Raw genomic sequence first — 14,303 nt, forward strand, 5'->3', positions numbered from 1 at the left:
GGAACCATGTTTTGGGCCTCTCAAACCCCTACACAGGTCAAGAGCTTACAAAATTAACAACTCAATTCAAAATTGCACAAAAACTAATAAAAATGCTTCCTAAGCACTAAAAGAGCATGTACAAAACAATAAGCAAAGAACACCAATGCAATCAATCCAGTAAGTACGGACTGTTGCTCTAATTCTTTGAAAAACACAAGGTAAAACTAAAAAATGGACTCCAATTTGTATTCCAATCTATTACAGGCATTCAACAACCTCATCACATTCATTATCAAGGAATTTATATGCCATTTTTTGCCTAACTAACTCTCCATCGGTTTCCTAACCAACCCTTTGATCGAAAATGCAAAAAGTTTCTCAACGTTGCAAAAAGTTGTCAAGCAACTTTGACAACTTTTGCCAAAATGTGCATTTTTGCCTTACATTCTTTGTTTTCTCCTCCAAACCATCTAGGATGACTAAATACCATTACATTAACATGTCCCAATTCCAAACAAGGCTATTCAAGGCATTTTACATCAAAATGCAAGATCATGCCATTTTAGGCTTACAAGGGCTTACAAGCCAAAATTGAGCAAATACATTGTCCTAAGGACATTCAACCTACCAAAACATTTCAAAAACATATGAGGACCTAAGAGAAAACTATTATTCACCATCTCAAACCAAACTATGAACAAACACATCAAAATGAAGAAGTTGTACTCAAAACTAGGTGCTCCTGCACCAAGGAGCTATTGTTAGAATGTCCCCTTGGATTTCCAAACATGTCATTGATAAAGGTCGAGACCCTTCACATAACTATGTGTGGGCAATTAATTTTAACAATGAACAACCTATCAAATTTTTCTTTGTCTACACTCCTAATAATCCAAAAGAAAGAGATGATCTTTGGGATTCATCTAGAATTCTTCCTATTGTTGATTAGGTGTTGGGAGGGGATTTCAACATGTTTGAGAATCATGAAGATAATAGTTGGTTCGATTATTTCAAGAATAGTAATGATGATTTTGAGAGATAGATCTACTACCACAATTATGTTGGAATGATTGATCCTATGCATAATAAATTTTCCAATCACACGAATAATTGGTTTACATGGTCTAATTGTGGACCTAAAATTGATAGGAATTTGATCAAGACTTTGAATAGATTTTATTTATATAATAATATATGATTGATGGAATCTCTTTGGTACTTGTGTTCAAGTTGACTATTATAATACTTTATTTGATCACTTTTTTATCATTTTCTCTATCCCCCAAGTACTCATTGTTGCAAGGTGTGCACCCTTGGTCTCCTTGTGTTGTGCAACACAATGCTCAATTTTGTGACATGGCTTAACCGCCTCCTATGGATTCTTATAAGTCTAGTGGTTGTATCGGGCATTAAAAGGTTGATCTTTTGGTGCAAAGGAAACCACACTTGTAATAAGTGGTATCAAAGATTGGTCACATTTTCAAACCCTCGTTCGTGTTGGGGGGATTGTTGCAAGGTGTGCACCCTTGGTCTCCTTGTGTTGTGCAGCACAGCACTCAGGTTTGTGACATGGCTTAACCGCCTCTTGTGGATTCAGTTTTTGGTGCAACGGAAACTGCACTTGTAACACTCATAATTTAGAATCTTTTTCACATCTCCTCTACAAAATATTTCTCATCTTAAAAATCTTGAATGTGTTTCTACTCTAGTTGGAATTTGTAGTTTCATTCCTAAACTAGAGGGAGGAGAGTCATGGATTGTGTGGTAGTGTGCTACTTTATCACGATTTGTTGAATTTCTTCAATCCTTTGGTAGGAGAGTGACACAGAAACACAAACATAGAGGATAATCCCTTTAGGGGAAATAACATGCAAGGAAACAATCAAATGTTGATCCTAATAATCAAAAGATTCAAATTGCTATTATTGTTACTAAATTTCAACTCTAAAAGTTGGATCATTATAAAGGACAAGGAGATAAAAATTAGAGCTATTATTGTTACTAAATTTCAACTTTAAAAGTTGGATTGTTATAAAGGACAATGAGATAAAATTACAGCCATGCAACAAGAGATAAAATAAGGGAATAGAGGATCCAAGTTCTTTCTTAATTATCTCAACTATAAACATAAAAATATATATAATTTGTGTAATTATAGACAAAGATGGATTACACTCATACTCTAATTAAATTATCAGGTTACTCATTAATTTTATGAGAAGTTAATCAAGAAAGAGAATAGGAGATATCCAACAAAGCTCGAAATAATGTTAGAACGATTGCATTCCTACTAAGATTGACCTAGGTTAAAATTGATTCTTAGACTATATTCTCTCCCTAGATGAAATTGAGAATGATCCTTTTTCCATGAAATATAGTAAAATTTAATGGTTTGATGGACTTTATAATAAATTTTATCAAATCATGTGGAACCATATTAATACTATCACTGGTTGGCATCAAATTACCCTATCAAACATCTCTTGTAAAATTATTGGCAAGGAATTTGTTATTAGGATTAGCCCTTTTGTCTAAAATATTGTAACAGATGAACAAATATTGTTCATGAAAGGTATATATATTATTGAAAATTTATTGTTGTCTTGAGAAACTATTGAATGGGCCGTATAATTAGGCTAGAATGCATTGCTAGTTAAGATTGACTTTGATAAAGATTATGTTATAATTCGTTGGAGCTTCATGCTTATAATGCTTCATTGGCTAGCTTTTGGAAAACCAATCCATATTCATGTTCAAATATTGTTCAGAGATGCCAACACTCATTGAATTATTAACTTATGCTATATTCATTTGAGTTGCTTGATCCATAAGACAAGGATGTTCCTTATCCCCATTCTTATACGTGCTTACAATTCATGCTTTAGGATATCTTCTTCATAAAGATAATCAGATGAATCCTATTAAATCAATTTATATTCCTCATACTAAGGATTTTATTAACTCTCATTTTACTGATGACATAATGATAATTTTGCAAAATTATGAAGATGAATTGAATAACACTTTGAACCTTCTTAATTTGTATTGTTTTGTTTCTAGTTCTCAACTAGCCCATAACAAGATTGATTTTCTTATGATCCATAATTTTGTCGTTCCTCAATGGATTCCTAGTGAATAGAGGCGAATTAAGCATTGGGAGATCATCAGATATCGTAGCACCCCCTTTGGTTTGGGGGTATTTGTTCCTAAAATGTGGGCTTGGTTCTTAGACAAACTAAAAAAATAACTTATTGTTATCTGAAGTAACATATTCTTATCCTTGGCTACTAAGATTCAAGATGCTAATAAAATTATCATTGCATATTCCTCCTATTGGATGCCTTCAAAGAAAGGCTATGAAGTTTTGGTCAAATTAATTCAATGATTTATTTGGTCAAAGTAGGATGGTAGCGCTAGATGCATTGCTTCTTCTTGATCTTATTGCATTCAACAGGGACATAAAGGATGTTTGGGAGTCATAAAACCTAAAACTCAAGGGCTTTGCCTTGCTACAAAATGGATTAGTAGAGTTGCTATTGGAGATGAATCTTGAAAAATTCTAGTGCGTCATTGCATCCTTGAAGATTCAATAAAAAAGAAGTGGCAAGATGTGAATTATTTAGGTAAAATCCTCGTGTTCACCTTTTTTAAACATAAAGGTTCCTTTCCTCTTAAGTCTATTTGGAAGGCTTGGAAATAAGTTTTTTCATTTCTTGAAGTGGAATGGTTCTTCCTTGCAACGTGGTTTTAGTTTTGTTTCAATGTCAATTTGGTGGAACAAATTTGTTAAGTATCATAATTAACCATTAACTATTAGCTTTCCTAAGCATGCCTATCATTTGTTCAAAAAGGGGGCTTGATAGTTCAAGGACAAGTTTGAAACTTTCAAATGTTTGACTAGGCTTCTTGGCAGACCATTAAAGAGAATTATGGGTCGAGTAACAATTATAAACAATTTCTAATTTATGTGCATTCATTAATATTTATTGAGATTTCTATTAAACTTTGTACTCCTAAGAATTGCAACCTTTTTAAGAATTGGAAATGACTTTCTTATAGTCATTTTTATTTTTTCCCTTTAAAGGAAGTTTATATATATATATATATATATATATATATATATATATATATATATATATATATATATATATATATATATATATATATATATATATATATATATATATATATATATATATATATATATATATATATATATATATATATATATTACCTCATTGATCCTTTATGCCTCATCTAAATTTTGAATGGAAGTGTGAATTTAGTTTCACTTTTTGGACAAAATTAAGTGCACAAACATCGAAACCAAAATTAGATTTTGATACTCAAGTGTTGGCCTAGAAAATCTTACATTGCAAGCTACTTGTTGGGGATAGATTGAAATATGTGTTTTTGTTCAATCAACTACTTGTCCTTTCTATCATTGTGTTAAAAACATGAAACATATTTTCTGGGATTGCGCTTATGCTAAGAAGCAATGGAGTACATTTTTTATGAAATTTTCATCTATTTTTTAGTTATGATTGGAAAGAGGTCATTTTTTTGTTTTGGTATGCATAATAACATGATTGCTAATTCTATTAAACAGTTCTTTTTAAAGAACATTTAGAAAATGAGATGAAATGTTGTGTTTTTTTGGCAACTATTATTATGCAATTGTTATTCTATGGCTTTACTTTGACATCTTTCTTCACATGACTTCTCTTTTTATGCAACTCCAAGGTTTTCACAAAAAGAATGTTGATGTCATGGATAAGCTTCAACAAATCAAAAGCAAGTTATGCAATTTTACTTCAAATAATCTTGATCAAAATCATAAAATTTGTCAACTTATGAAATGATTTGTTTATTTCTCCCAATCATTCTTTGACTCTCTTATACATTTGATAGCCTCATTTTTCCTTCAATGATAACTTCATTCTTGTAATTACACTATTTCAATAAAAAAATATATATATTAGATACATAACTCTTTAAAAATATTAAGACTTTTTAAAGTTTCACAATAAATACTACACTAAAAATTTATTTTAAAAATTTAAAATAAAAAAGCTTTGAACTTTTAACTACTTTTTTTTTAATTGAAACAAAGCAAAAGACAAGCTTACAAAGAATAATAGCCACATAATGTAGCAGTTGAAAGAGAAATAGTGATTACAATAGACCAACAACTGGCATTACATAAATTAGCTACAATTGAAACAAAGCAAGACAAGATTACAAAGAATAACAGCTACAGAAAGTAGCTGAAAGAGAAATAGTGATTACAATAGACCAACAAATGGCGTTACATAAGGTAGCTACAATTGAAACAAAGCAAGACAAGATTACAGAGAAAGAATGACAGCTACAAAAGGTAGTCGAAAGAGAAATAATGATTACAATAGACCAACAATTGGCATTACATAAGGTAGCTAAAATTTATACAAAGCAAGACAAGATTACAAAAAAAAGAATGACAGCTACAAAAGATAGCCAACAACTGGCATTACATAAGGTAGCTACAATTGAAACAAAGCAAGACAAGATTAAAAAGAAAGAATAACAGCTACAAAAGATAGCCGAAAGAGAAATAGTGATTAAAATAGACCAACAACTGACACTGCATAAAAAAAAACCATAAAAAACCTCGAAAATACAAACATGTGTTTTCAAAATTACCTTGTAACTACCCACTTAGTGTATCCAATATTCCCCACATTTACCAATATTCCCCACGTTTAAAGAGTTCATAATACATTAAGCGTGGTCGGAATAATATTATATTAAACCAAATCAAAGTCAAATATTTTTAGGTGAGACTCACTACCCTTCACCCACTCCATTAAATATGACATTTCACGGTGTTCTCCTTACCTGAGCATAAAATATAATATTTGATTTAAAAAATTTCATTGTCTTTTTCGACAACAAGTCCACCAAAGATTTGGTTTTATTCGATGACTGGCACACCAACAATTGGGTGGGTGGGTGGATATACCACACAAATATTTTAGACATTAAAAGGAAGGAAGGTAGGTAGAGAGCAAATGAAGTGAAAATATTAAATTATAGTAATGTTGATTTTTTTATATAATAGTTTATAATATTGTGAAAAGTATATGCAAGTTAAAATTGTTTTCTGGTCAAGTAATTAAGAATAAGAGGATTTAATTTATATTAAAAAATTAAAGATTAAGATTTCAATTAAATCATAAAAAATATTATAATTAAAGAATATTGGTCAATAATATTTGAATTAATTTATTAAAAATATTATTAAATATTATATTAATATGAATTAGAAGTTATTGTTTGATAAGAGTGTTACGAGAAGAAAAATTCAATCTATCAAAACTACTTCAAAATCTAATTTTGTTGAAAACAGTTCATTGTTGACAATGTTGCTTTTGATTTAAATTGTGAGCAATTTTTTTGGCAAAGGAGTCAATCATCATCATTTTTTGATGATGGATCACTCAATGTGATATGAATGGATTGTGAAAATCTCTTATCATTAACAATAATTAAATTAATATATTATAAAATATTACGAGGAATATACATACAATCATAAATAATCGGTCCTTTGTATAAATTGTCACAAATAAAAGAATCCAATCTAATATCAAGAAGAGCCTACAAATCTCACAAAACTTTGACATCCTTGAATCTCAAAACCAAACTTACATACTACTCTTTTATTATTGTTCTTGATTGCATAGACTACTTTGATCTTGCGAATGTTATTATCCTTAAAGACCACATAAAATTCAAATCTAAACTAATCACACTTTATATAATAAAGAATAGATATTTAGTTTGATAATTCAAATCCACCTAATCACACTTCCTATGGATCAGAAATCTATGTTTAAATTGATATAAAAATAATAATAATGTAGGAGAGTATATAAATCAGAACCCATCAAAATCACTTTAAAACTAAACCTAACCTAATCCTACTGAGTACAAATATGTAATAAAAAACAATGATACACAACATTTATTTTGATTTATATATTAAAAAAAAATTAGCCACCAACCCCCAACAACTTTCTCCACAAACGCAAATCTAGGTCAGGTAAATCATTGGTTGTAGGTAGTCCCTCCTTTGCCTATAAAAGCAGAGGAGAATTGCTTCTCCATTGTGTGCCATTCTCATTCAAACCTTCTTCAAAGTGCGAAATTAATCTCCAAGGTAAGTGAAAATGCTGTTGAATCATACATAGCTTACATGAGATTAGCAGAAATTTTGAGCAGCAAGATTTTGGAAGTATCGGCAACTTTTAAAATCTTACTCAGGACCCAATTTCTGTTTCCCCCAAATTTTCAATTTCAATTTGACTAATTACTGTGAATTTTGTTGCAGATCGCCATGGAGACATTTCTGTTCACATCGGAGTCGGTCAACGAGGGGCACCCAGACAAGCTGTGCGATCAAATCTCTGATGCAGTTTTAGACGCATGCCTGGAGCAGGATCCCGACAGCAAAGTGGCCTGTGAGACCTGCACCAAGACTAACATGGTCATGGTGTTCGGCGAAATCACCACCAAAGCTAATGTCGATTATGAGCAGATCGTCCGAAAGACCTGCAGAGAAATCGGGTTCATCTCTGACGATGTGGGTTTGGATGCAGACAAGTGCAGAGTGCTTGTCAACATTGAACAGCAGAGCCCTGACATTGCCCAGGGTGTTCATGGCCATCTGACCAAGCGCCCTGAAGAGATTGGAGCAGGGGATCAGGGTCACATGTTCGGGTATGCCACGGATGAAACCCCTGAGCTCATGCCCCTTACCCATGTCTTGGCCACCAAGCTGGGCGCCAAGCTTACAGAGGTCAGAAAGAATGGCACATGTTCATGGCTGAGACCTGATGGGAAAACCCAGGTCACAATTGAGTACAAAAATGAAAAGGGCGCCATGGTTCCCCTGCGAGTCCATACTGTTCTCATCTCTACCCAGCATGATGAGACGGTTACTAATGACCAGATTGCTGCCGATCTGAAGGAGTATGTGATCAAGCCTGTGATCCCTGCAAAATACATGGATGAGAACACCATATTCCATTTGAATCCATCTGGGCGTTTTGTGATTGGAGGGCCCCACGGAGATGCAGGGCTGACTGGAAGGAAAATCATCATTGACACATATGGGGGATGGGGAGCTCATGGAGGAGGAGCATTCTCTGGCAAAGATCCCACCAAGGTGGACCGCAGTGGAGCTTACGTTGTTAGGCAGGCTGCGAAGAGTGTTGTTGCAGCTGGGCTTGCCAGGAGGTGTATTGTGCAGGTTTCATATGCCATTGGTGTGCCTGAGCCTCTCTCTGTGTTTGTTGACTCCTATGGTACTGGTAAAATTCCTGATAAGGAAATACTCAATATCATCAAGAACAGTTTTGATTTTAGGCCTGGTATGATTTCAATCAATCTGGATTTGAAGAGAGGTGGAAATGGGAGGTTCCAAAAGACTGCTGCTTATGGCCACTTTGGCAGGGATGACCCTGACTTCACTTGGGAAATTGTTAAGCCTCTCAAGACTTCATTTTAGGCTTTCTTTTTCAGTGTTGAATATGAATAAGGGGTTTCTCTTATAATTTAGGGAGGCCAGTTCTCAGTCATAAAGGTAAGGATTTGAGAGAGCTTATAATTGTGAGGGGAGGGTCATATCCCTATCTGGTTGTGAAGAAAATTGTTGATTTTGGGGAGGTTGGTGTTCCATGACAAGCATGGGATTATAAGCCACCACCACTCTTTTTGGTTTTTTGTTTTTCTTATGGTTTATAATAGTTTTTTTTTCAAAATATAATATTCATTAATATTGTTTTTCATTAAAATGATTCTTTTTGGATTTAATGTGTCATTAATAGTAATATTTGAGATAAAGTAATGTTAGTTAATGTGACATTGTTATGCTAAACTGTTATAAAACATGATTGAATGCAAAATCATTTTTATAAGAAACATACATACAAATATATTTAGATTTTCATTAATTAAATGCTCATTGTACAAAGCACTTATTCAATAAACCCTTTTTTTAAGGGAGTTGTCAATTTGAGAGATAGTTACTTAGGGAGAGATGGGATAGAGCAAGAAGAATGTGCCTTACATAGCTTACAAAGTAGTAGAGCCATATTCACCAATTTTATATTTGGAGAACATAAGCTATAGAAGTTTCAATTGATGCAAGTTGAACAAAGTTGGTGCATAGAAACCAAAATATGAATGAGAGAACAAGTCATTATTTCTCAATACTTTGTTTATCTAACATTTGATGAAGATGTTTATACAAAGTCTATTTTTATGGACTTTAGGGTCAATTTTAAACTATAGGCTACAAACCAAGTCAACTCTTCTCCTTATCGTTACATAACATTTTAGGCAACAATAATGGAAATGGTAGGCTATTGAATTCCACTTTTAGGAATTTAATGTACTGGTGCAATTTATTTTCTTTACATTTAATTTATTATTGTAGTGCAATATTTGCACCCAAGACAGGATAAAACTAGCACTTACACTGGTGATGGAATATTATATAAGTTAATATTTTACAGAGTAAAAATTAATATATGCAAGACATCAAAATATGGAGGTTCTTATATGAGTTTGCCATCCTCTCCAAATTCTAGAAGATCTTAATGTGTGTTGCTCAAGCTAGGATTCCAAATTGGTATAGCAACAATACACAAAAAAATCAATATTTATCAAACTATCATTGAAAAATAATTGATGTAGAAGAGGTAGATTCATAATCATTAAATTTATGAGGTAATTGAACTAAAGGCCATTAAAAAGATAGTTGATAAAGAAGAGGTAGATGAGCATGGCAACTAATGTAGGAGTTTAAACATAATGCCAAGAAGATCAGAGACAAACATAAAACCCATGAAAGCAACCATAGTTTTTTGTCATTTGGTGGGATAGCTAGAAGAAACTTGGGGGGAGCCAGGGCTATGAAGATCATCATAAACCTATATAAGCAGGTTAAAGGGATTATTGTTGAACTTGAAAATTGTTAACCGACAACATAGCAAAGACTTGCGCTCTAGTAAATTTGACATAAAAATAAATGAAGAGCCAATAAAGAAGGGTCTTCCATGAATTGTAAGTTTTCTTTGCAAAAATTCTTTTGTTTGGGTGTGAAAACTGTTAAAGTGATACTCTAGTTTATCTTTTCCCTTTTATATAAAAATCTAGTTGTTCCATTTGAAATATGCAATGATACAAAAGATTAAGAAAATTCTCATTCAAAGGAGTGCCAATGTTCTAATCATTTAAGGACAAAATGTCATGAAAACTCTTCTATAAAAAATCATGACAACAAAATGATGCTATTGATGAAAACAAAGTATATTTTAGTGCAAAGCACCAAAAACTATTAAAATCTACATTTCTCAATATAGAATATCTCATTATCTCAAACCCCGGGGAGGGGAAAAAATTTCTTGCCATTTTAAATAAGTAGGGCTATAAACTATGTCCAAGTAAATTTTGTAAAAAATTTTTACTATCAATGTTTTTGTCGTTGTTGTCACTATTGGCATGATTAGTCTTACTGTTGTTATATTGATGTTATACTAAAATAATTTAATTTTGTTGGTGTTATACTGCTGTCATGATATATTTATTGTTGCTATATTGTTGTCATGATATATTTATTGTTATAATATTGTTGTTGTTATCTTGATTTTGATGTCATGGTTTTTTAAGGTAGATCAATAGTTGCTAAGGGTTGCGCAACACCCATTATATTAATTCAAAAGGCTTTACATTCTTGCTTCCTGTATCAGACTATCAACCATAGCGACATCTATATAACTCTACTTCCCACCTTTCTACGATCTTAAAGGCTATGCCCTGCAAATATACTAAATCAAAATGTCACTCCTAAACAAAATGATGACCACTACTATATGTTTGCAGAAAACTATTCTATCCCAAAATGATAAAAGCTAGAAACAACTAAGTTTGGTATTCCTAGCATTTATATATCACAGCAAACCAGAGCACCTATGTCATTTATAAATTCTTCAACTAATATGATTTCAATCGCATGAATTACCGAACTATGAGAGGATTTGAGAATAGTTTTCATGTACGCTTTTCCAAGACTTCTCCTAAGAAAGACATTTAACACTTTCTTGAGACCAACCTTATGGGGTTTTCCATATTTTATGTCTGACAACACTGCATCTCAAAGCCAAATGAGTGAGTTACTCTCAGCTGCCAGTGGATATAAATAGATTTCAACAATTTGTTTGTACCACATACGCTCTTTCCCTTGCTTGCCTTGTCATGATGCCACCCAAGTCCCTTCACATCACATTGAATCTGCTAAATCTACAAAGAGCCTGGATCTTAAATACTCAACTAGATATTTGCCCACTTCAGCATACTTTGCACTAACCTTCATAACTTCGATAACCACTTGTTGGGGGTGACGTACAACACAACTCCCCCGATCTCTGGTTTACACACAACCAACATGTTTTCCTTTGTCGATTTGCTAAATATAAGGCCATCACCATATGATTGCATTTGTGGGAAAAGGGAATCTTCGTCCAATCATTTGTCCTACACTAGAATGATGGGTTGGCAGCATCCTAAGACCCGCCATCATTCACCATTGTTGACACACCGTCACTCCATCTATGTGGCCCAACTAACTCCATCTATGTTGCCCAACTAACAGTACTAAACTAGCCTTTCTGTAGCCATCTTGGCAAAGTTGTTTGCCACCTCCTTCACCTCATGGTATACATGTGTCACTTTGAACTCATCAAATCTCTTAATAAGATCTCTAATGGGTTTCAAACATTGATCCACCTTCCAGTTAGGGGGTGTAATTCTATCTAATGGTGAAATTTTTTATCAATGAATCATCTTCAAGGTGAATTTGCCTTACATTTAGATCTAGCTCTCTATTTGTAGCCTTATCAAAGTTACCTTAAATTCTTTAATATTGTTTGTGGTTTTTCCTAAATGCTCCAATCTCTCTATGAGGATTTTGCCATTTTTGTCACGTGCCACACATCCTGCCCCGCTTGGGCCTAGATTGTCCTTTGAAGCACCATCAAAATTCACTTTAATCCATCTTGTGTCTGGCACAATCCATTTGATTCCTTTGCATGGATTGGAAGGAAGATTAGCCTTCCTTACCCCATTGACGAGGGGTGATTTTAATTTCATGTTATAACTTGTAGAAATATGAGCTTCTTACGATATATATACACTACCTTCCCCTGCCAACAATAATTGCAAACATATTTTTCATGAGTGATGTCCTGCAATGAGAAATTCAGTCAAATTCAACTACACAAATATACATATATACACCTACGCCCAACAACAAATATACATATATACACCTACGCCAACAACTCTCACCACAAACGCAAATCTAGGTCAGGTAAATCATTGGTTGTAGGTAGCCTTCATTTGCCTATTAAAGCAGAGGAGAATTGCTTCTCCATTGTGTGTCATTCTCATTCAAACCTTCTTCAAAGCGCGAAATTAATCTCCCAAGGTAAGTGAAAATGCTGTTGAATCAGACATTGCTTACATGAGATTCGCAGGAATTTGAGCAGCTAGATTTTGAAAGTAATCTTACTCAGGACCCAATTTCTGTTTCCCCCAAATTACAATTTACATTGACTTATCACTGAATTTTGTTGCAGAACGCCATGGAGACATTTCTGTTCACATCGGAGTCAGTGAACGAGGGGCACCCAGACAAGCTGTGCGATCAAATCTCTGATGCATGTCTGGAGCAGGATCCCGACAGCAAAGTGGCCTGCGAGACCTGCACCAAGACCAACATGGTCATGGTGTTCGGCGAAATCACCACCAAAGCTAATGTTGATTATGAGCAGATCGTCCGAAAGACCTGCAGAGAAATCGGGTTCATCTCTGATGAAGTGGGTCTGGATGCAGACAAGTGCAGAGTGCTTGTCAACATTGAACAGCAGAGCCCCGATATTGCCCAGGGTGTTCATGGCCATCTGACTAAGCGCCCTGAAGACATTGGAGCAGGGGATCAGGGTCACATGTTCGGGTATGCCACGGATGAAACCCCTGAGCTCATGCCCCTTACCCATGTCTTGGCCACCAAGTTGGGCGCTAAGCTTACAGAGGTCAGAAAGAATGGCACCTGTTCATGGCTGAGACCTGATGGGAAAACCCAGGTCACAATTGAGTACAAAAATGAAAAGGGCGCCATGGTTCCTCTGCGGGTCCACACTGTTCTCATCTCTACCCAGCATGATGAGACTGTTACCAATGACCAGATTGCTGCAGATCTGAAGGAGTATGTGATCAAGCCCGTGATCCCTGCAAAATACATGGATGAGAACACCATATTCCATTTGAATCCATCTGGGCGTTTTGTGATTGGAGGACCCCATGGAGATGCAGGGCTGACTGGAAGGAAAATCATCATTGACACATATGGGGGATGGGGAGCTCATGGAGGAGGAGCATTCTCTGGCAAAGATCCCACCAAGGTGGACCGCAGTGGAGCTTACGTTGTTAGGCAGGCTGCGAAGAGTGTTGTTGCAGCTGGGCTTGCCAGGAGGTGTATTGTGCAGGTTTCATATGCCATTGGTGTGCCTGAGCCTCTCTCTGTGTTTGTGGACTCCTATGGTACTGGTAAAATTCCTGATAAGGAAATCCTCAATATCATCAAGAACAGTTTTGATTTTAGGCCTGGTATGATCTCAATCAATCTGGATTTGAAGAGGGGTGGAAATGGAAGGTTCCAAAAGACTGCTGCTTATGGTCACTTTGGCAGGGATGACCCTGACTTCACTTGGGAAATTGTTAAGCCTCTCAAGACTTCATCTTAAGGTCTCTTTTTCAGTGTTGAATATGAATAAGGGGTTTCTCTTATAATTTAGGGAGGCCAGTTCTCAGTCATAAGGTGAGGATTTGAGAGAGCTTATGATTGTGAGGGGAGGGTCATATGCCCATCTGGTTATGAAGTAAATTGTTGATGTTTGGGAGGACAACCATGGTATTGTAAGCCACCACTACTCTCTTTGTTTTCTTGTTTTTCTTATGTTTTAGATTAGGTTTAAAAAAAAAAAAGAATATATATTCTTTATCTTTAAATGTTGTTTTTCATTAAAATGAATGTTTTTGGATTTAATAGTGTGACAATTTTAATCATTGATATTTTGGAGTGCATGTCATGATCCATCATGGTTTCTTGTTAGTATGTTTTTTATCTAAACATTTTATAGTATTCATTTTTTTTAACAACTAACTATTTTGTGGTGTTAATGATTGTATTTTTTTCATCCAGGGTATTGACAAAT

At 34.4% G+C, this 14,303-nt stretch overlaps 2 protein-coding genes across 2 annotated transcripts; both read left to right on the forward strand.

The window, feature by feature from the left end:
- The first annotated feature begins 7,027 nt into the window (after positions 1 to 7,027).
- On the forward strand, positions 7,028 to 8,819 carry LOC131071189 (S-adenosylmethionine synthase 2). Its single transcript, XM_058006908.2, has 2 exons — positions 7,028 to 7,183; positions 7,355 to 8,819. The coding sequence occupies exon 2, from the start codon at positions 7,361 to 7,363 to the stop codon at positions 8,531 to 8,533; it is 1,173 nt and encodes a 390-aa protein (XP_057862891.1). The 5' UTR covers positions 7,028 to 7,183; positions 7,355 to 7,360; the 3' UTR covers positions 8,534 to 8,819.
- A 3,562-nt stretch (positions 8,820 to 12,381) lies between these two features.
- Positions 12,382 to 14,097, forward strand: LOC131071188 (S-adenosylmethionine synthase 2). Its single transcript, XM_058006907.2, has 2 exons — positions 12,382 to 12,514; positions 12,666 to 14,097. Exon 2 carries the CDS (start codon positions 12,672 to 12,674, stop codon positions 13,830 to 13,832), a length of 1,161 nt encoding a protein of 386 aa, XP_057862890.2. The 5' UTR covers positions 12,382 to 12,514; positions 12,666 to 12,671; the 3' UTR covers positions 13,833 to 14,097.
- The last annotated feature ends 206 nt before the right edge of the window (positions 14,098 to 14,303 follow it).

This window comes from Cryptomeria japonica, chromosome 7 (genome assembly GCF_030272615.1).
Source record: "Cryptomeria japonica chromosome 7, Sugi_1.0, whole genome shotgun sequence".
Classification (NCBI taxonomy): domain Eukaryota; kingdom Viridiplantae; phylum Streptophyta; class Pinopsida; order Cupressales; family Cupressaceae; genus Cryptomeria; species Cryptomeria japonica.